Raw genomic sequence first — 22,667 nt, 5'->3', positions numbered from 1 at the left:
GCAAGCAGGAGCTTTCACGTAACGTAATCTTCTCATTAGCTTGCTACCATCGAGGTTGGCTGGGAGGATAATCCTTGTGCCTATGCCCGTGATTGATGTGAAATATTAGGTGTTAAGAAATTTGTACGTAATATATATTACCTCTCAAAGATGAATGATCTAAAATCTTTCAAACAATGGACTCTCTTTCACAATGGAATTTGTTTCTCTAATGGATGGAAAGATCTCTCGATGAAGGAAATTTTCTATCACTCTACAAAAGTGAATGGAACACTCAATCTCTCACACTCTCTCAAGAAGGATGGCGCCTTAGCGGAAGGCAGAACCATGCTCTGACATTTATGACAAAATATGAAGAGTGGAGAGGAGAAGAGTGGAGATGAGGAGAGAGGGCACAATTGGAGAGCACACCACAAATGACTAACTGTACACTAGATTTAGTTGAAAATGTAGAATATATATACAAACCCTTTTAGGGTTAGGACATCTAATCCTTTAGCACTCTATGTGTTAGTGCTATGCACAATATCAAGCACATGATGTTGAGACGGTTTCTCAACACATTGGTCCAATTTTTTGTAGTGGCAAATGGCATAAACACTGTACTTGTGATGAGCGTTAGATTTTTTTAAAATCATGGTAGAAATAGCCTATGGCCTCTAAAGCCACAAAATTTTGCAAAGTGACCGATTTCTTATTGCAAATTTTGCTAAAGTAGATGCTTGAAATGCATTTTGTATTATTTTTTATTGTTGCTTTCTTTTCATGTGTATTTTGTGACGTTAAAAAAGTTACATTGAACTATGCTCGAACTATGAGACAAGCAAAAAGCTCTAGGCAACAAACCATTAACAATTATAACCAGTTGCAATTGGAAGAAATGCTCTCCAAAAGGAATTAAATTTTCTATCGAATTGTGCACCCTTCATATTTCAAAGAATATCTTCGTTAATTAGCATGTTGCATGAAGTATTGTAGCAAGCAAAGCATCATTTGCCAAAAGGATAGCTTGCAATGAACTGGAGCAACCTTCGGATGCGAACGAGGTAAATTCTAGCAGGGGACAAGACGTAGCAGTAGAGCATAAAGCCTTAGTGACTACACATGGCAAATTCATAGGGGGTGGGAATGCTTTGCCTCTACTTTGCATTAGCCAAATCATTGATGCTATCACGCATAGGTTCGGCTTCGAAGGCAAGCTCCTCATGAAATACAATGCTTCAAAAGCAAAAAATGCTAAATATGATACACACCTATAACGTCCTTATGTTCAATGGGGTGAAGACCATGAGAGCACATTGTTGTCTTTGATGCAACTACCAAAGACATTGCCACGCGCTACATGGACTTCTTCCCTGCATGCACTCACTCAATACAAGTTGTTGTAGTGAAAACCTACAAAAGAAGGAAAGCTTTGACTCTTGGCATGCTCTCCCGGGGCACCAGTTCACAAGCCATTGCAATGCCTTCATTGCCATAAGGAATTCCTTCTATCCACCCTAATGCAGAAGAAACTAATGGAACCCAATCTAAAGCCATCAAGAAGTTTCTAAAGAGCATTCAAGACATGCCTTCACTCCCTTGCGTTTGTTACAACGTTCTAGGGTTCAAGACAAACATGCACCGCACTTCTGTAGTAGCAAATGAATTCATGTTTCAACATGAGATCGTCTCTTGGAGCCTTTTATGCAAGCTATGCCATAATCAAATTCGCAAAGGCAAAGTGCCGAAGTATGCCTCCAAAAACATGTCATTGTCCACACACCAACAATACACAAGCATGCTCAATGTTTTGGAAGCACGTTTGGTTGCAATCAGAATTCCCTTCGCTCAAATACACGAGTTGACCTAGGAAGGGTAGTGTGGTCTTCATGGTGCGATTGTCAATGTCTTTGTTGACATCGATAGAGTGCAACGCATCTTGCCAGACTTCCTTAGTGAGAGTTCAATTGCAATGTTTGCATTGAAGCACAATTGCTCACAGTTACATGAGTGGCATGGTACGGCCCACCCTCACTCTTAGAGCACTTAGTGAATTGCTAGAGACACCATTATACAAAGAATACAATGTGACATTGAACAAACAATGGGCCAACCACATTTAAGTTAGCGTAGATCCACCTGATGAAGGTCTTCTCGCAAAGCAAGAAGATGACACTCAAAGGGACACTCTTGTCCACAACATTTACATGACACAAGTGGTGGACTTTGAGGACAAGACAATAAACATCGCTCCATCTAAGGGCTTCAATCCAATGAGCATTTTCAAGGACAAACATTGCGAGGAGCTCGCATTCCCTATGCTTTTCTATGGCTACCCATGACAGAACAAGTTGCTCGATTGCATATCTTGCTAGGACATTGCACGATGGGAGCTCGCAAACAAGGACAGGCAGTTTGCACTGTCAATAGAGAACTTATTCTTCAAAACAATGAATGTACTAGTTGCACAGGTGCTGTCATCATCTTGGGTTCGCATGCGGAAGGGGAAACTGCGAGGCCAAAGAATACATGCAAAGGATACAGAACAAGACACAAATGTCGAGCAGCTTTTGCGTTCACGCATTGGCTTCAGAGACTTTGTGTTCCTTCGCACCTCCTCAAACTACAAACATAAGCTCAAGAAAAACCTCTTTGCAATAGGTCCCCCAATGTTTTTTTAAACTATCTCAGCCGCTAAAAAGAGCTGGAAGCCATTGGTTTCTTTCTTGAATCATCATTTACCGAACAAACTCTACACATGCCTATGGGCACTCTACGCACACTTGTCCATAGCAACCCGGTGAAAATTGCAAGATACTATGTTCACAAGCTCCAGGAAATGAAGCGCCTCCTTAAGCAAGATGCCAAATTTTGGGCAAAATTATTGACTTCGTCTTCATGATTGACTTCCAAATCAGAGGGAGCCAACACGATCACGGACTATTGTGGATTGAGAATGCGCCTATTTACACCAAGTCCCTTGACTATCAACCATGTCTGCACTGATATCTCAAAGATTGCCTTCGAAAACGAATAATTTCAAAGGCACAAGCACAAAAAAACATTCAAAGAGATAGGGGGATGGAGGGTGGAGAGAGAAAGAAGGTGTAGAGAGATGAAGGGGGATGGTGGGGTGGAGAGAGATTAGGGGATGGTGGGGTGGAGAGATATAGGGGGATGGTCGGGTGGAGAGAGGAAGGGGGTGTAGTGAGAGGTAGAGAGATGGTGGGAGAAAGGGGATGGAGAGAGATAGGGGGATGGTGGGGTGGAGAGAGGAAGGAGATATAGAGAGCGGTAGAGAGATAGTAGAGGTGGAGAGGAAGGGGGTGGAGAGAGGTAGGGGGATTGCTTTGAGTGGTGGAGATGGAGGTGATGGAGATGGGAGGTGGGGGAGTTTTGACAAAAAAGTAATGGTGGAGGGGCAAAATGGGCAAAAAAAGTGAAAGTGGTGGGGAGGAGGATGATGGGAAGAGAGATGAAGGTGGTGGAGATGGACATGGAGGGGGGGGAGCTTGATTATAAAAGGGGTGGTGGTGGTGGTGGTGGTGGAGATTCTGAGTGGGAGGTGAAGGAGATGGATGATGGAAAAGTGGAGGTGGCAGGGTAGAGATGATAGGAGGTGGAGATGGAGGTGGTGAAGGAGGGGTGGGGTGGAAGGAATGTGGAGGAGGTCATGGTGGAGATAGTGTTCGAAAGGTGGAGGACAGAAAATGGAGGTAGACACAAAATATGGAACTTGGAGATCGAGGAGAGATGGAAGTGGCTTGCAAAGCGAGGAGGGGCGGACAAGCGGGGGGGGAGTACTATTATAGGAAGTGGCAAGGTTTAAGGTTTAATTTTTTGTGATTAGTGCATTAATGTGCTTATGTATGTCAACATTGTTTGGAATGTAAATCTCATCCTTTTGCACTAATCTGAAGCATTTTTTCACTCCTTTGCCTTGAGGGATGTGTCTAGAATGGTTTTTCAAAGAGGGTTCTTTTTCACACATGCAAACATGTGCTCCCCTTTTGCTTCAGGCGCTAACCTCCCTGACAACGGCATCAAAATGTTGTCACTGTCTCTCCCATGTCCAAGTCCAAGGGTATTGGTCACCTAAAGTTGTGTTGTTGCTCGTTGTAGCATAGGTGTTCACAAGTATAGCATAGGTCCTCGAGTCGTATTCTAGTGAGATGTGTAGGTTGAAGGGTGGAAATCCCTTCCGATACTCGCGTAGGTGAGAAAGAGGGCTGGATCACAATGATGGGTGGAGGCTCTTGCCTCCACGAGAGTTCAAGGGTTTAGAAGGGGATTGTAGGGTTTAGAAGGGGGATAGGGTTGAGAGGGCTAACTCGAGGGTTGCAAGGTTCAAGAGGAGTCCAGAGTTCAAGAGTGGAGAGCTAGTCTCCTTCACGACTTCAAGGGGTAAAGGATTGAGAAAGAGCATCAAGGGAGGAAAAAGGAGGTGGACAGAGAAGGAGAAGGGTGGAGGAGAAGGCTACAGGAGGGGGAGGAAGGAGGAGGAAAGAGGAGGAGGGAGGAGGAGAAGGGTCGAGAGGAGGAGGAGGAGGAGGAGGGAGGAAGAGGAGGAGAAGGGAGGAGGATGAGAGATTGCAAGGTTTGAGCATGCTATCACACAATAGTGTTGAGGGAGCATGGACCCAAAAGAGATCAATCACATGAACACAATAATGAACTTGAACGCTAAACTCCAAAGAGTCGGAGCTTCATTCCATTGAGATCTTTACCCTATCTATACATGTTCGTCTCTACACAATCCATAGGTACCTCCAGGATGGGACCTCTTTTGTTGGAGACCTTTTGAACAATAGTCCCTCAACTTTTGGAGGGAGGGGCTCTTAGATTTCTACACAAAGTGGGGGAGCCTCATGAGTCCCTACAAAAAGTGGGGGAACCTCATGAGTCCTTTCACAAACTGGGGGGACCTTTTGAGTCTCTACACCAAGTGGGGGGACCTTTTGAGTCCCTCCACAAAGTGGGGGGACCTTAAAAAGTGTGGTCTTTCTCTCTCCAGTTTTAGTCTCTCTCTTACCCAAGTCACCCTCCACCTAATCTTATTTTATCAATTGCACTTTGCACATCCATAGGGTTTTTCGAAAGGGGAAGGTTGGGCATTTAATCTACCAAAATGTTATGCCTCAAGAGCCCTAGGTTTGACTTCACTTTGAGTCCTCTAAAAGAACTAAAATAGTGCATTATGAAAAGAGCATGAAAAATTTGCTCATGGGCCATTCCAAGGCCAGATGTGACATAAACCCACTTGACCATGTCCCAAAAGCATTAATTAGATCATACTCACCTACTAATAGAATATTCTTGGATCCTAACCAACCTTTTGATTGCACATAGTCATTCTAACCGTAACGTCCACCATACAACTAGCTTGAGGAGAGGACTCAACTGTTAACCAAAAATAGCTTACTATCTCTGAAGGAACATCAAGGTTGCATAGCACGTTAGGAATGAACTAATGAGATAGAACCAATCAAATATCAAGACCTTCATAGTGAAAAATCACTCACTTTAAGAGAATGCCCTAGAGCGATCCCAATATGTGACTATAAGAGGGACAAACCTAGGTCTATTGATTTTGGACCAAACTTCTAAAGACTTGGAGCCTATTTTATGGGATTTTCATGGCAATTCAATGGAAAGAGCCAAGTCTAATTTAGTGAACACACTCGAAGATCAACATTGGCGGGGCAACATCAACAAGGGGAGGGAGGTGTGCAAGGAGCGGCAACAAAGGATATCAATATCAACAAGCCCATATAACACCACTTTGGTAATATAAGAAGTGAGAGCGAGTGAACGCACTCAAAGATAATGTCCCAACATCTCGAGGGGTTTTGGGGCTCTTAGATCTTAAATCTCTCATGAATTAAAGAATTCACAAGTAGACATCTTAGATCTCTCATTGTCCTATTGGCGCTAGAATTCTCTAACTCTCTCGTAAGATGCCAATGTGCTTATTGAAGTTTGTTAAATTAGATATGTGGCACAAATTTGGGGGCTGAAGCCCTAGCCAAATGCATGGCTTGTAAAATATTGCATGCCAATTAGTAACCTGTGGACTAAGACCTCCCAACATTAGGTCCCTCACCTTTATCCTCATCAACTGTGTTCCAAAGCGTGCTTACCTTTCAACATGAAATGCCCATCTCTACTTTTGCGTAAATCTTTGCCATTTTAGTTATGCACTTTTGCTTGTTTAAGTTCTATATGGGCAAACATTTCTCGTCAATGCCCCGCTATCAACACTTGCCACAGGTGCAATCAACTCTACCCATTACTATGAACAAGGCAATTGCACATAACAAAGTGCAACACAATTTGAGCATCCCTCTAAAATATCAAGCATGATTGCAAAATCTTTACTCTCTAATATTTCTTTCTAGCTGGAGCATTTTTGAAGTTCACTATTGCTTTCCATCAAATGGTTTTTAAGTTAACAATCACTTTCCATCAAAATCATGACAATTATACTAGATACGCGTTGACCTCAAAGTCTTCCAAGTGCCCAACCAATAAACCCCTTGCATTGCACTATCTTTGACATTTAAGAAAACCTTGTCCCACGTACATCTATGGCGCTTGACAATGTCACTTTTAAAACGATTGTAGAATTACAAAAACAAAAGCCGCCTCATTCAGATGGCATCAACTCCTAAGCATCTAGTCCTAAGCAATGCTTTCATGCACTAAAACTAAATGTATCCTGAACAACCAATCCATGGAAACCAGGTTTCTCACCAGTGCTGACAGATTGATCTATGTTTTAAGTAAAAGCTTCTATGCGTGATCAATGCCCAAGCACATAAAGCCTTTTTTTTTAAATGGTTGGCATCATGGGGGCAATATGAACAGTTTGAGTAGCATGGGAAGTTCAAATCTAAGCAGTCACTTTACTCTCAATCTGGCTCCACCATTGAGTATTTTCTATTTACTTGTGGCAAGAGTTTGCAATATTCCAGATGGTTTGATATAAAATATGGCTGCTGCTTTCCTCACAATATATAGAACACTGCACTTAACATAATATCCAAGCAAGCCATCCTTATAAGTTATTCAAACAAGTGAAAGCAAAGTTCAGAAAAGTTTGCCAAATAGGTTCCTGGTGTCAATGCATCAACTCGCATCTTACTTGGCCAGCCTGCCATCAGACTTCATTTACAAGTGCGCCTAGCCTGCCATCAGACTTCATTCACAAGCGTGCCTAGGCTGCAAAGGCACTCAGATGTGTACGAGATCGAATATAGTTAAATTCCAAGCTTTTCTTCTGTGCAAATGGCTGTTTGGAACTGTAGCACCAATTTATCATGTGAAGGAGATTCTTAGGTGGCCAGAGCATTAAAAGAAGGTAAAGTCTACACAAATAGAAGATACTTTCTATGTTTCCCAAAAGCAAACCATGAGCCCAGCTGAGAGCTTGAACATGGAGTATAGTTAAAATTCCAACATATTCTTTTGCAGCTTTGACTGTTTGGAACTGTAGCTCTAATGTATCCTCTGAAAGTGGTATCATTAGGTGTGAAAATGATGTCTTAGGTGGCTGAGTATTAAAAGAAGGTAAATTCTGCACAAATATAAGACAATTTTCTGTGTTTTCCAAAACACAAACAATTTAAACCATAAGCCCAGCTGAGAGCTTGCAATACGGTGCTACAAAAAAATCTGTCTGTAAGTTTATTACCTTTAAAAATATGATTTTCCCAAATTGAGTTTAGCAGCAAAATTCTGAACTCTATGCTGAGGTAGCCGTGGAAACCACCTGTCAGTTTGTACAATGGCTGAAATTTTCTCAGCCAGGAGAATATAATAGATACAACAGGCAAACAGGACGCCTTTCTCTAGCCAGCCCAATTGCAATGATAGCTGGTGTACAGAGGAACCATAATACAACACTAGCAGAGCACAAACAGTCTACTTACAATTGATAGCTCTAGGCCATGCAAGTGTAGTGAAACTTTTCAACTGCCACCACTTGCATGTGAGGCCACAAATAATTTAAGCTTGGGCCTCATCCTGGAGAAAGAGATAACAGAACTCTAGATTGCTTTCCCAGTAAATTGTTCACAAGGAAGCTGTTCGTAGTGAGTGGGAGTTCCACTGCTTGCAGGACAGTAGATGATTTCTACACTTTCTACACCCAAAACCAGGAGGGTATCACCATGTTTCAAAATTTATGCAATGTCAAACTTCCTTGTTCTTTAGAGGCTTGTGTAAAACCTGTAGTTCTTGCTGAAAGTGCACCCTGAACAATTCAAACCAGAAAAAGAATGAATGACTTTCGTCATTCATAAGGCCTGCCTAAAATGTAAAATCACGAACAGCCAAAGGCAGAAGTTGAATCAATCAAAGGTAGCGGGCTAAAACAGCACAACTTCAGGCTTTTACATTTTTTGTCACTCACAAGCCAAAACAAGGAAAGGCAGCAAGGTGAATTAACAACACCCAACAAAGGTGCTAACGGAGCAAAGAAGCACCAGTATCCACAAAAGCCCCGTCAGAAACATTTATGCACTTCGATGAGGAAGCCCCTCTTTTAGTTTGCCACAGTGGATGGACGAAATAAAATCCCACAAAATAATCTTAGCTTTCCAAATGAACCATCACGAAGACCCTCCCTAAAGGGCAGGCCAAAAAGTGCATACTAACAACATTACTAGCTTTTAAAGAATGAGGCAAACCATTCAAAAGACAAATTAGCAACAGCACAGATTTCAAGCTACTATCACAAATCTAATGATCAAGCCTGGGTGGAATTGACAATGGTGGGCATCGGGTTATTGAGGGCGACCAGTTATAATAACGAAGGTAACAGAAACCAGAAAGAGATCTCAACTATCCCCCCCATCTCTCTCTCTCTCTCTCTCTCTCAACTATCCCCCCCATCTCTCTCTCTCTCTCTCTCTCTCTCTCTCTCTCCAAACAACCTGGTATCTGATGTCCCCAGAAATGAGGAACGATAAGTAAAAATGTGGAGCAACACAGAATCAGTTCAAAATAGCTTTCAAGGACTAACTAATATGATGCCCCCTTTCCATTTTCGCTGTCCCATAGTGCAGGAGGGGAAGGGCGCATTTGATATAACCCCTCTTCCCGTCCCCTCCCTCCCTCCCTTTCTTTCTGGTTCTCCGTTGTGGATGCAGATCAAGATGGTATTGAGAAGCATGGACAGATGAGGGTAATATTGGTGGTCGGGACGGGCGGTGGGCGGGGCGGGGGGGCGAGGGGAGGTTGGGGAACAGAGAACTGAAGAGTGCATTGTCTCACAGGAGCTCTAGCAAGCTACTTTTTAACTAAGCGTGTGTGTGTGTGTGTGTGTGTGTGTGTGTGTGTGTGTTTATGTGTGTGTGTGTGTGTGTGTGAGAGAGAGAGAGAGAGAGAGAAGCTATTGATCTAGGAGGCCACGTGGATGTCGATGTCATGGCTGATGCCTGACATCTTGTACCTTTACTGTGTTTTTCAGTTCGGCTGTACATCTCTCTCATGTCTGCTTCAATTACTTGCATTACATACAATGTCCAAGGTCTTTGCAATGTCAACAAGTGGAGACTTTTTTGGCACTATGTACATAGAATGCACCCCGATGTTATTTCCTTACAAGAACATAATCAACACTTCTTGGCTGGCCAGCAAGGCCACTTTGCTGGTTGTGACATCTTTTATGCTGGTACAATGCACTTTTCGGGGGTATGCATGCTGGTGAAACATGATATGCAGCCCACGGTTGCTTACAATGACCCCCAGGGTCGATGGATGGTAATCAGATGCATCTGTCATGCCGATCTTTATGAAATAGCGTCGGTTTATGCCTCTCAAACTTCTGCGATAAGAGCTCAAATGTGGGCCTCCCTCAAGCAATATCCATGGCTGTCTAATGCTTTTTTGTGTGGGGACTTTAATAACTCGCCTGCCATGCAAGACAACACCACTCACCGATCTCACATGATCCCCACTGAGCTTCGACATTGGGAGGATATGCTTTCTTCCTTGCATGCAGAAGATTTGTGGCTCACAAGGGATGGAGATATGGGTTATACATACCGTCATAATGCTTTCACTCATTACTGGGCTCGACTTCACAGATGGTATTTGTTGCATGCTCAGCAGTATGCTAGTTTTACATGTGCATTATGGGTTGATCATTCCCTCTTGCTGTCTGATCACTTTCCAGTATGCTTGACATTATCTATAGCACGGTTGACAAATGATATGCCTTTTTTTGGTCGTCGTCTACTCCATATTAACAGTGCTTATTTGCTTCATCAACAATTCCAGAATATGGTGAGAGTGGCTGTCCGCCCCCTCCTCTTACATGCTCAGGAGGATATGGATTTTGCTTCGATCAGTCTTGCACATCGCCTGCAGGCTGTTATTCAAGATTATGGACAGAGTCACATGGAGAACCTCAGGCTTAAGCTGAAATGGGCTCAATCTCACAAGCAACAAATGGATGTAATCAGCTCTTATAGGCAGCTCGCTTCCTCTGAACAGGATTCTTGGGCTTATGCGGTTCATATCATCCATCAAAATGATCTTTGCAAATTAAAGAAATGGCAAATCCGAGCTCGCATGAAACCCCTTTTGGATAAGGGTTGCTCCTCCAAGGCCTTCTTTAAAAGTTTGCATGCGGATCGACGAAAGGAGGATATTTGCAGGATCAAGCAGGATGATGGCACCTGGACCACCTCCAAATCAGAATTGGAATCGCAATGCTCTAGTCATTTTCAGCATCTCTTTTCTCCTCAGCCTGATTATTCGATGCAAGTGAATGCAGCTAGGTCTCAATTTCTTATGCATGTTCAGCCTATATTGTCTTTGGAACAAGCCCATGCATTGGAGCAGCCATTTATGCATAATGAACTGGATGATGCTTTGAGTCATTTATGTAAAGGCAGCTCTCCTGGTTGGGATGGATTGACTGTTGAATTTTTCCTTGCATTTTGGGATGATCTCAAGGACACTCTTCTTCTTATGATCAATCATGCTTGGGCAGAATAATCTCTTCCTCCTTCTTGGAAGCATGGCCTTGTCAAATTGATCCCAAAAAAAAGGTTGTGTCAGACAATGGCTGATTGGCGGCCCATTTCTCTTATGCCAATCATTTACAAACTCATTGCCAAGATGATTGTCCATAGGGTTCGATTTATCTTGCAAGCAGGACTTCATCCTAGGCAATATGGGTCTGTTCCCAGAAGGCAGATTACTAACAATATCTCCAATGTTTTGCTTGCAATTGAGTATGCCAAATATTCTAAAAAAGATCTTCTCATTCTGCAAGTGGACATTGCGAAAGCATTTGATACTGTCCATTGGGATTTTATTTCTCAGACTATGCATGAATTGGGATTTCGTGCTCCGCTGGTTCATGTTATTTACTGGTTGTATTCTCATGCCACTGCACAGTGTCTGCTTGGCAGTGGGTTGTCAAGGACATGGACTATGACCCGCTCAGTGAGACAGGGATGCCCTCTTAGTGCGCTACTGTATGCCATTGCTACTCATCCGTTATTGTTGCATATGGACCATCTTGCAGATACTCGGCAGCTTCTTGGCTTGCAAATTCCAGGCGCACAGCCTCGCACAGGCATATGCTGATGATTCATATTTTATGCCTAGGAATTCTCAACGTGACCTCTCTCATTTGATGCATACTTTGGATGATTTTGGCATAGCTACTGGCCTGCATATCACCTTTCAGAAATCGAATCTTCTAGCTTTGAAAGAAGCTGATTGGCATGCACTTCTGTGGCCAGGTCACATTATTTCTTCCCATACCATTGTGAGGCATTTAGGGTATCCCATTGGCTGGAATATTACCCCTCAACAACAGCTTAAATGGGTGCTTCAAAAGATTAACAAGAAGCTGGAATATTGGCACTTGTCAACTTGGCCTTTACATGTTCGACTTCGGATAGTGCAGTCTATCATTATGGCATACGTGCAATTTTATTTGCCTCTTCTTCACTGGTCTTTTAAGCATTTGGCTTCCTATATGTCCCAGGCTATGAAGATATTTTGGAAAAGTAAATCTCACAAGAAGGCTTTGCGACTACTTCCCATGCAGTCTGTTTGTTCTCCTAAGACTCATGGGGGACTCAATATTCTCAATCTTCAGTTTCATATGTTGGCAAGAAAGAGCACTATGATTTCTATTTTTTTTCAGCAAAAACAGCCATGGGCTATTATGTTAGCAGCAATGTGTGGAAACATGAAGTCTCATGCATATGGGCATTGGATTACAGATCATTGGGAAGCAGTAATGACTACATTTCAAGGAAAAATTCCTGGCTGTCCTATTTCTATTGCTTTTATTCATGATTGGAAGAGAATTCTCTCTTACGCTAAATGGTCAGGTGCTTCCTCCCATCATGGTAATTCTCTTCGTTTGGAAAGTATCCATTGGAGCAAGGTATTTGATTCGCCACTTGCTTTACAGGCACCTATTAAAGCATATAATCTGATGAAATTAGAATAAGATTTGTTGGAGATGTGGTGGATCAACATGGTTATGTGCTCTCATTTCCACAAGCTTGCAGGACATTCCCCTTGGGTCTGCATCATAGGCCCATTTGGAGGCTACTTACATCTATGTTGCAACCTTTTGTTCATGTTCCTCCGTTGTTTGTACAGGATAGATTACTAGAATGGAATCTGACTTCCTTGTCTCCTGCTACCCGTTCACTTCCAATGCATAATTTGACATCCTCCATGGTCTACAGATTTCTTCTTCCACCGCCATGGATTGATAAGCATGCCAACACTCTTTGGAATTTGGATAGGCCTTTATCTTGGTGGCAATCAAAACTCAAGAAAATTTGAAAAGCTAAATTGCCATTGAAACAGAGACTTTTCTTTTGGAGATGTATAGTGGGAGCTTTTTCCATTGGGGTGAAATTGGAAGCACGTCGTATTGCTTCCTCTTCCTGCCCCCGTTGCTCTCATCATCGTGAGACAGTTCCCCATTTGTTATGGTCTTGCCCGCACTCTCGGATATTGATCACTCATGTTTCTCATTTGCTGCGGCTTCAGTTTCCCTCTATTAGATTCGGGAAACTCTTCTGGATGTTTGGATGCTTCTCATATCAGATGTCTCCATTCCTCCTTTTCTTTCACTGGGCTCGTTTTTGGGTACTATGGACTATTTGGACACAGAGATGGCATTTTAGGATGGGACAACACTTCCCTCAAGCATATGCTTTCTTCAGAATGTCCCTCAAGCAATCTTTATATGATAGTTATGCTGTGAGGGATTTGGATGCTACTAGCCTTGAAGTGTTTTCTCACTGTTTTTGAGTGCTTCCATTAGGCTCTCTTTTGGAGTCTAATGTCATGTACATTGATTTTATGTTAATTTTATAGTCACTGGTTTCCCACAAAAAAAAGTAAGTGTGTGTGTGTGTGTGTGTGTGTGTGTGAGAGAGAGAGAGAGAGAGAGAGAGAGAGAGAGGTGACGAAAATGATCAATGAGACCAACAAGCATACAGTGATGGCCAAAATCCAACCTCAGAATGCCCAAAGCAAACTTAATGCTAATCCTAATGAAAACATTCCTGCTTCCAATGTTCATACAGAGACAACGGAACTCAACAGAAGTGTGGGACTGAGTGTTCTTAGGTTTGGTTTTGAACTCTTTGATAATATTTGTGTTCGGGTGCACGAAAAAGTGTCATAGGCCATATTTTGTACATTTGGACTACACCACCCACACAAAAATCATATCGGGGATGTCATGGTGGCCAGACCCTACCATACATGATGCAGTTTATGATGGTCAGCCTTGACGGTGAATACAACAAGGCTAAACCCCACGGTTGGTTGGTAAATTGGTCGTGTATCCTACTATACATGATGCAGTTTATGATGGATCATGGTCAGCCTTGACGGTGAATACAAGGAGGCTCAACCCCTGGAAAACTGGAAATGGAGACAGCAAAACAACTGTAAAGAATTGAAGGCATTTAAATATTTCTTCATCAGAGTGTGAAATCGCTCACCAGGTCTTTAACTGCGCGAGTATCATCAGCCACAGGATTTTTCTGTACAGGAGGCCCCATTACACCTGAGAGCCTCCAACGACTACCATCCACAACTTCTGAATTTTGAGGAGTTTCAACTACCTCCTTTGTCCCTGCGAAAAGGGGCAAATTTCAGAAACCCTGCTGAAAATCATAACTTTGATTAATGGAGGCTGAAAATCATAACGTTGATCTAATGGAGGCTGCTTCTATGCACCAAAAAACGCAGCTAGAACCGAATTTTCATCAATTCCCAATCCAAAATGGTAGGATATTACGGAGAATGCAATACAAGCCTTATGTCTTCAAAATTAAATTAAAATTTAACTTGCAGCTTTCCCCCAGCCCCTAGTAAATCACATAATATCTAGATTTGCAGATGTGGATAACATACCAAAGTCAACAAAGATAGTTAAAGTACTGTCTTAAAGAGAATAAATATGCTACTGAAAAGCCAGAAAAAAGCGATTCCACCACTGACAGCCAAATTTACATGAAAAACTCCATACCCCTTGCGGAATTCACTGCACTTTATATCCAACTCATGTACAAAGAGTGTTTACTCCAAACGCCATTGAAACAAACCTTTCTACTCAAACAAACGTTACAGGCTAATTATAAAGGCAATTGGAGTTATCCCAACAGGAAAACATTCAGATCAGAGCCATTAATCAACATTAATAACACAAATTATATGTCCATATTTACAACGTCATTGAAAAGAATTTCAGCACAGAGTCACATAAATGCAGGTGTTAGACAGGGTCACAAAATATAACAACAATAAAAAATACAGAAACTATCGATAAACAAATCATCCAATTAAAGATGTACAGACCAGATGGTTGTGCAGCAGCTGCAGCACCAAGTGCCATTGCCCCACTGCTTGTGCCTCCTGGTGCACCCTACACAATTAACGTAGCACCCCAAGTTGGTATCAACTCAACGAAAGAACCAAAAAAGGTCAGATTCATGATAACTCAACTATTCAGTACTTACTGTTGTTCTCTGAGGACCAGAAGCTAATTGAGTCTGCTGATATTTGAGAATCGTCCATTCAAACACATAATCAAACTGGAAACCTGTACAGTGACTAACAGTTAAAAGTCCAATAGGCTAGTGATTCCACATTATACCTCTGCCTTTTATAAATGACTATGAATAAGAAACGAGCATGAATGAAGTCATATACCTTCACGTATAAAAAGTTCACGAAACATTCTTTTCAGATATGCATAGTCTGGCTTGTCAGCAAAACGAAGTGAGCGACAGTAATGGAAAAAGGATGCAAACTCTAAGGGATAACCTTTGCAAAGTACCTGCATCGAAATCCCCCATTGCACGCAGCATCAGAAAAGTCTACTTTACTGTGGGATGTGATAAAATATTAAACACAAAAAGGAGAGCCGTAACTCTCGGCCAAACCGGATATTCAATCATATCAATATTCCAGGCTAAGGCAAGCAGCACACTCTTGTGATAAATCTGATGCTACCAGACTGACATCCAATATTAGATGCAATAAATTCCCTTCACATGGTGCGGTAATATCTAGCCTTAGAAATTCAGGCTTGAACAAAATCTAAGCAAGGAAGCCCAGAGTCAGACGTCAGATTTCATCAAAATATAGCACCAGTAGGAGAGAACCTTGTTTCAACAATGTTTAGGGCACCCAGTATACAAGATCACCCAGCGAAACATACCTGGGTTTAAGGCCGTACAATGATGTTACTAAAAGCTTTGGAAAATTGATAAGTACCCAAGATGGCAGCAGAATGTTGACATCATGGCAGGCCAAGGTTAAATCTCCTCATTATCGATCTCCCATACGGTTTCAGACAGGTAGCTACTACTAGTTGGTCCCACTTGCTGGCCCTCTGCCCCTTCCCCGCGATAAATCTCCCACTTGAAACACAACAATAGTTCCGTCTCTGAGAATCAAGGCCCACAATTGCACCCGCATGGTAGGCAATTTGTTGAAGACCACGTACCCATCCTAGCTATGGCAGCGGCTAGATTTTCAACCCCACCCCCCTTGCTCCCCAAAAAAAGGAGTGGCTTCCCAGAGGCAAGGGTGAGAAGGGCAAGGAGAGGCAAGGGTGAAAAGGGCAAGGAGAAAGACTTCCTCCTGCATCAGGCATTCAAGGCGGACCATCCTGCTTTGAGGTTGATGGAGAAGATCCATATTTCTCTTTCTCTTTTCCTTTCTATTTCTCTTTTGCAGTGGTTTTACGATGATCCATGCAAGTACAGAACGATTCACAGGAGGATGGGGTGCTCTAGCCCGACTAGAAAGGCGATGCTTCCAGGCACACTTCTAGGACCCCCCGACAAAGGGCAGGCTCTTTGACATGCTCGTGAGACCGACTACCATGTATGTAGCACCTTTTTGGGGGGGAGATATTTCAGCGACGGAGTGGAAGAGATTTGAGAGACTACAGGTCATGGGATCCAAGATGATTCGCAATAAACCCTCAATCCCTCATCAAATTATACAGGCAGAGTTTGCCATGACCCCTCTCCAAGTTGATGCCTTCTTTTAAACAGTGACGTTCCTCTTGAAAGAAAGAAAGAAAGAAATTCTATTAACGTCCACGAGAGACCAAGAGGTTTATGGGACAACATGAAAGCCATCTAGTACATCAGCTTAGGGAGGGCGCAGGGCAGCTCCCAAGGAGTGCAAAAGCAAAAGGAGAGGGTGGAAAGAGGGGAGAAAAGAGAGGAGAAGATGGAGCTCATTAATTAAGGAGGAAGGAGGTGTACCAAATGGGTGGTGGAGCCCCTTGTCGTACTCGTACATTTATACATCCATCTCACATTCTACAACACCTCGACCAAACGATACTGAGTCTAAATTTTGGTTCCTCTTTCCAGGATAAAAAGGGCCTTTGATCACAAGTCAGCACTGGGGGTTTCCCCCACAGAATCCCCCCACCCCGTCTGTGCGGGCCTTTGCATCATCCACCTGAAAGGCCTCAGCAATCAAGCCTGCCTTCCATTGCTTAACCATGCTGTCATCCAAACACATTGTCAGCCTGATACCCAGGGGGCAAGTAACTTGTGAATCAATGTGAACAATTCAATCTCCTTTGAACCAATCAGCTTCAGCATCCAAGGGGCCTCTTTCATAACCATGGGGTGCAGTCACCATTACTCCATTGGGCCCCCGCCAAAAAGTACAGCAGCACTTGATAAGCTGACTGGTGCTAATGTCTAAATGCCATGGCTGCAAGTTTCTTATCTTTCTCTTGTTAGAGGGCAAGGCCCCCGCCAAAAAGTACAGCAGCGCTTGATAAGCTGACTGGTACTAATGTCTAAATGCCAAGGCTGCAAGTTTTCTTATCTTTCTCTTGTGGGACGGCCAGTAGACTTCAACATAAATTTGAAATTAGAGGAAAAAACTACTTAGTGAGAAAAGGCGTGCTTAGGTCCCAAAAGTACCAAAGCATAAGCTCTCGTCTGAGACAGAGGCAGCCTTGTAACAAGTCCAAGAAAATCCATTGGCTAAGGTACGTTTCACACCCGTCCGCCCGCAAAACGGCGGAGGGTATGCTGCCCAATGAGAGGGCACGCCGGTGGTTGGTACCTTTCACATTTGTCCGCCCTAGTCATGGACAGGCATAGCATTTTCTCGGGTGGCCTCATTGCGGCGCCCAAGAGGGCGTCCGAGCATAGGCCGACCAATCAGCGTGCATGCCAGGATTTGGGACCCCCTGGTGCAGGGCTGACAGCTCTACCAAGCAGCCAACTCCTTGTTGGTGTAGTTATAGGACAGCATTAAATATTTAAGCAAGAGTCGTCCGCCCTCTTGTGAAAGCGGCCATGGACGGCCTCTTCAAATCCTTGCGGGCACGCATTTTGGGGGCTCCCCCCGTCTGCAGACGGGTGTGAAACCCCCCTAAGGCCGCATTTGGTAAAGAAAAGGGGATGTATTCCATCCCTAAGACATATCTAGATAAATCCAGAAACATACCCAAACTTATCCTGTTAGAGCAAAACACACCATGCCATTTAAACTCATGATAGCCACTTATGAGCTTGTGAACCATATGCATAGCACGGACTACCTACTATGATATTCTCGCCGGCATCAAGCCCCAAACATGGGTGTAGAGCTTTATATATGTATGTATATATATATATATATATATATATATATATGCTCCCCAACATGAATATATATCCACCCTCCCATACACAAGCATGGCGCACAACCATTTATACAGGTCTTTGGATTGAGTTTCTAGAACTCCGAACTCAGGAGCTAGATGCCAGTCTTAACACTTGAAGAGAAGGCTTATCTAAAAGGAGTCCACATTCTCTTATTTCAAGCTACAAGAGTTTCATTTTCTCTCCAAAACAAACAATAGGGGAACATACCACTGGTGACTGGGAAACAAAAGAAGAATTTAAAATATAAGCAGTCTGCAACTTGGACGAAACTTAACAACTGTGGGCATGACTGCTACAGCAAGAAAAGATATATCTAGATGAGCCTAAGAACACCTGTAAAACACCCAAAAAACCAGTATGATTCAAACTCCAGGGAGTCACCCACAACGTTGAAAACCATGAAGTCCAACCATAGCATGGACTATCTATTTGACAGTCCTATCAACATCAACACGGCCCAAAGCTAGCCAGAGCGCCAATAAACCCAATTACAGGTTGTCCTGTAAAGATCAATCAGTGCCTGATCCTGGCCCCTAGATATAAGGCTTCGAAACTCAAATCCAACAGGATACTGGCAATTAATAATCCAGCAGAGGGGATAGCTGTGAATGGGTGGCAATCGTGGCTATTGTCATTGCTTAGGCTGTTCTCTCTCACATTTTTAAACTCAAACATAATGCTGGAAAGCACCTTCCAGGCAGGGGTGGGATCATGTGGAGACCCTATAAGCTATAAATTGCTTTCATTAGATTGGGTTCCTGAACTTATCAAAAAAGGGAACACCTTAAAGAAGCATATGCAAATCGGTACTCAACAGCAAAGAGAAAAGTGGAACACATAAGGACAAGAAAGGGAAGAATTGTGAGGAGTATGAAAAGAAAGCAAGAGAGTCAATACCAAAAAGAACCTTCAACACCAGTCTTGACCTGTCCAAAGGCTCACGGCAAAGGATTGTTGCAATTTGTTAAATGTTGCAACTCCTATTTGATGAAAGCCACCATTACGATACAAGATTATGGTTTGGAAATTCTTACAGACGCAACAAACATGTAAAAACTCTACTTTAGCATGGCTCCAAAAAAATTGTGAATTATGAGTAAAAACTCACCTCGATAGGAGTTGACATCTTTTTATCGCTGATCTTCTCATACTTCGTCTTCTTATCTGCAGCTTTTAATCCTTGCCATGGTAAACTGCAAAAATCCAAGCATTATTCATGCTGTAAGTTACATGGCAACAGATAAGAGGGCATTATGCTTGCTATATTAATGCTTGAGAAAGACAGACATTGAGGCACAGACAAATCAAATTGTCACATGAAGATGTAAAACTAAACTAATTATCAACCACTCAACGGCATTCAGCACACCTGCCCCTCAGAAAGTACATGAGAACATATCCAAGTGACTCTAAGTCATCTCGTCGACTTTGCTCTGCACAAGTTTACCATCCGAGACAATACAGTGAGGAAAAGCAGCAAAGCATAAGATAGGCAAACAATACACACGCTTAGGAACTGCAAACCAGTATAAGACAAGATGCCAGTATATAAAAGTGAGTGCTGATGATGAGCCTAACATAGACATCAATGGATAATCAAGCCATCCCTGGTCAAGTTCATTATTCACCACATCGGCCTAAACACAAAATGAGAGGGTGTCTTCATTACCCTTGATATCCTTATACTGTGGAGTGTGCAAGCTGAAGAGATGCTCTCTTAATGTTACAATAAAATACTTTATGCCTAAAGTGCTTGGGTTATAAATGCTGTAAGGATGTCAGAACTATGCCATAAAAAAGGACTTATCCTACAATGCACACTTACCATTTTCAATCCTAGCAATCGACTCAAACTATATCTTATTGGTGATCACGCTTGGCAACCTCACCGTGCTTGGCAATCTCATACTAATCACATCAGAAAACGTTCATGAGGGCATTCAAAGGCAGCTTACAACTTCTGTGTACAACTTCACTCAAAAACATCTTGTATAGCATTTTTCATTAGTGCCACAAAGTGGAACAAACACATTTGCAACATAGAGAAGTGATGTTTATGATCCCCCATACCAATGCCAAGGTGTGTATTGATGCTTGCATAGCGAGCAGTGCCAGTCAGGCTCTTAAACTCCCTGAATAACAGCAAGAAATAAAGTAAAACACTCTGACTAAAATGGCCCCTTCCAGAAAAAACTCCATGAGGCTTTTCTGGCAGCATGTTATTTTGCCAAGTACCTGTAAGGTATGTGTGCGCCAGTTGCTGGATCCCGATATTTCTTAGCCAGACCAAAGTCAATGATGTATACCTACAATCCACGACCGCAACCAATGAGCTCGCATAGGTACAGCAAAAATGATCTGAAATCTCAAAGTCTAAATATATCATTCTTGTCCCCTCTGCCCCATACCTGATTGGCCCGCCTTCCATTGCCCATTAAGAAATTATCAGGTTTAATATCCCGGTGTATAAAGCATCTCGAGTGCATATATTCAATCCTCGATATCTGTCAACGAAAAGATACACATGAAAATGCACCAGTAAAAGAACACGATGTTAAAGACCGCGGGAAATAAGCAATTTCAATTCAAGTAAAGACTTTGGAAACATGAGAGAACGAAGACCTTGAATTTGCCCATGATCACAAAAAAGCTAGATTTTGCAGGATGTCACTCTCTTCGACATCTTACCAAATTCAAAAAGTTTATGCAAACCAAACGCACCAGTTGGTCAGCAAGCATCAGCACAGTCTTCAAAGAAAACTTGCGGCTGCAAAATGAGAAAAGATCCTCCAGACTTGGCCCCAAAAGATCCATAACCAGCACGTTGTAATCGCCTTCCATCCCGAACCACCTCACATTGGGAATACCAGCTGCAGTAAAAAGAAAATCAGATTGCGAATAAGGTAGATTGAAAAGGAAGAAGTTTTCCGTTACTCACTTCCCCCTTGAAGAATTTTGTATAGCTTTGATTCGTACAGCAACTGCGGATGCTTCGTCCTGACGCTTTCCTGCACTCAAAGGCAGTAGGCGCAAACGCACTGAAATTTCCGTTCCTGCCTGCGCCTAAACCAGAGTCTACTGGTACAAACCCCAAAATACAAACGCATTCACGGAACCTGCTTATTCGGCACTACAAGTTCAAATTTGCGCCAAAAGACAGGACATCCAGATAGCAAACACTCAACATTTTGGACTTTAGCATCTACGCAAACCAGACCAAAGTGCAACGAGGTTCTCACCAGCTTTATAGCCACATCCTCATTGTTCCGCACATCGGTGCCTGTGAGAAGGCAACACACGCAGGAGATTAAAGGAAGCACGGGGAAGTAACAAATTACGACAATCCGATGATATCACTGGCAAGGAGGAAAAACTAACCGAGATAAATCTCGCCAAAGGAGCCGCTGCCGATCTTCCGACCTAATCGATACTTATTCCCCACTTGCGGTTCCATGAAACGGTAAAAGCCGCGAGGAGGAGGCCGATGGGGAGGGGGAGAACGAGGGGAAGGGGGAGGAGCGAAGATGGGAAGGGTCTGCGGATCAGCAAGGAGCCCTGGCAAGAAGGTGCTGGAATGGGGAAGCCATGGCCGGAGGAGGATGAAGAAATCGAGAAAATGTGAAGTTGCAGTAAAAAGCTTTGCTAGTCGAAGACGAAAGATGAAAAATGCTCTGCTCAAATATAGTGCTAAGATGATGATGATGATGATGATGAAGATAATGATTATGATTATCATTATGATGATGCAGCAAATGCCTTACGACCCAGCCTATCACTCGGTTACCATCACACCCACATAAAAGGCATCGCTCAGGTCGGGTCCACACACCCCATCGACAAATGAATTGGCAACCCCGGATTTGATCAACCCATCATTGGCGCTCCGAGGACTCCCCCCGCATCGCAACGATCGAATTCTTTGTGCATGCACCAATCGTAGAGCTTCGTCCATCCTATGCTCATAATTTTTCTTCAAAACGCCATTTCTTCACTCCATCCAGACCACGGCGATCATGTCCTGCACGAACAGTGTGAGCCTAGCCAAACTTATCACCCCCCAGATGGCGCAACAGCTCAGGTGGCCAGGCGTTTGCCCACCTGAGCAGCTCCCCTCGTTCGAATCCCAACAGATGACTCCTTGCTGCAGGCAGTGTAACTCCCGGGTGAATGTGCCCCTCGTAGTAGACGATGGGTATGTGAGTGCCTGGGTGGGTGGGTGGCTGGGTGGGTTGGGGGGAGGGGGGGGGGACTCCCTCTCCCCACACGAGTGGAGGAGCGGTAGCTCAAGCAATTGGGCATTGACCCACTTGAGCTAGCTACCGACATTCGATTCCGTCGGAAGCCCGTTGCTACTTGTTAGTGTAGGCCATGGGCGGATGTGCCCCTCGTAGATGGCCATGGGTGTGTGAGGTCCCACCCGGCCCCAACACTTTTGACATAACCTTACTTTGGCTTGTCTTCTCAACACTCCGCTTTGTATAGCAAGGG

At 43.3% G+C, this 22,667-nt stretch overlaps 1 protein-coding gene across 1 annotated transcript; it reads right to left on the bottom strand.

Moving 5' to 3' along the window:
* Window positions 1-7,644: 7,644 nt before the first annotated feature.
* Window positions 7,645-21,863, bottom strand: LOC147896331 (casein kinase 1-like protein 12). Its single transcript, XM_087382313.1, has 14 exons — window positions 21,558-21,863; window positions 21,419-21,459; window positions 21,118-21,187; window positions 20,901-21,049; window positions 20,588-20,683; window positions 20,415-20,485; window positions 20,250-20,311; window positions 19,549-19,612; window positions 19,288-19,372; window positions 15,199-15,325; window positions 15,006-15,088; window positions 14,845-14,911; window positions 13,986-14,119; window positions 7,645-8,236 (listed from the first exon to the last, which is right to left on the bottom strand). Exons 1-14 carry the CDS (start codon window positions 21,631-21,633, stop codon window positions 8,159-8,161), a joined length of 1,203 nt encoding a protein of 400 aa, XP_087238439.1. The 5' UTR covers window positions 21,634-21,863; the 3' UTR covers window positions 7,645-8,158.
* Window positions 21,864-22,667: the final 804 nt, after the last annotated feature.

The sequence above is a fragment of the Dipteris shenzhenensis genome, chromosome 12, assembly GCF_047967505.1.
Source record: "Dipteris shenzhenensis isolate YYH24624 ecotype China chromosome 12, Dip_SZ_1.0, whole genome shotgun sequence".
Classification (NCBI taxonomy): Eukaryota; Viridiplantae; Streptophyta; class Polypodiopsida; order Gleicheniales; family Dipteridaceae; genus Dipteris; species Dipteris shenzhenensis.
Note: the sequence above shows the minus strand (reverse complement) of the source record. Positions and strands in the feature narration are given on the sequence as shown.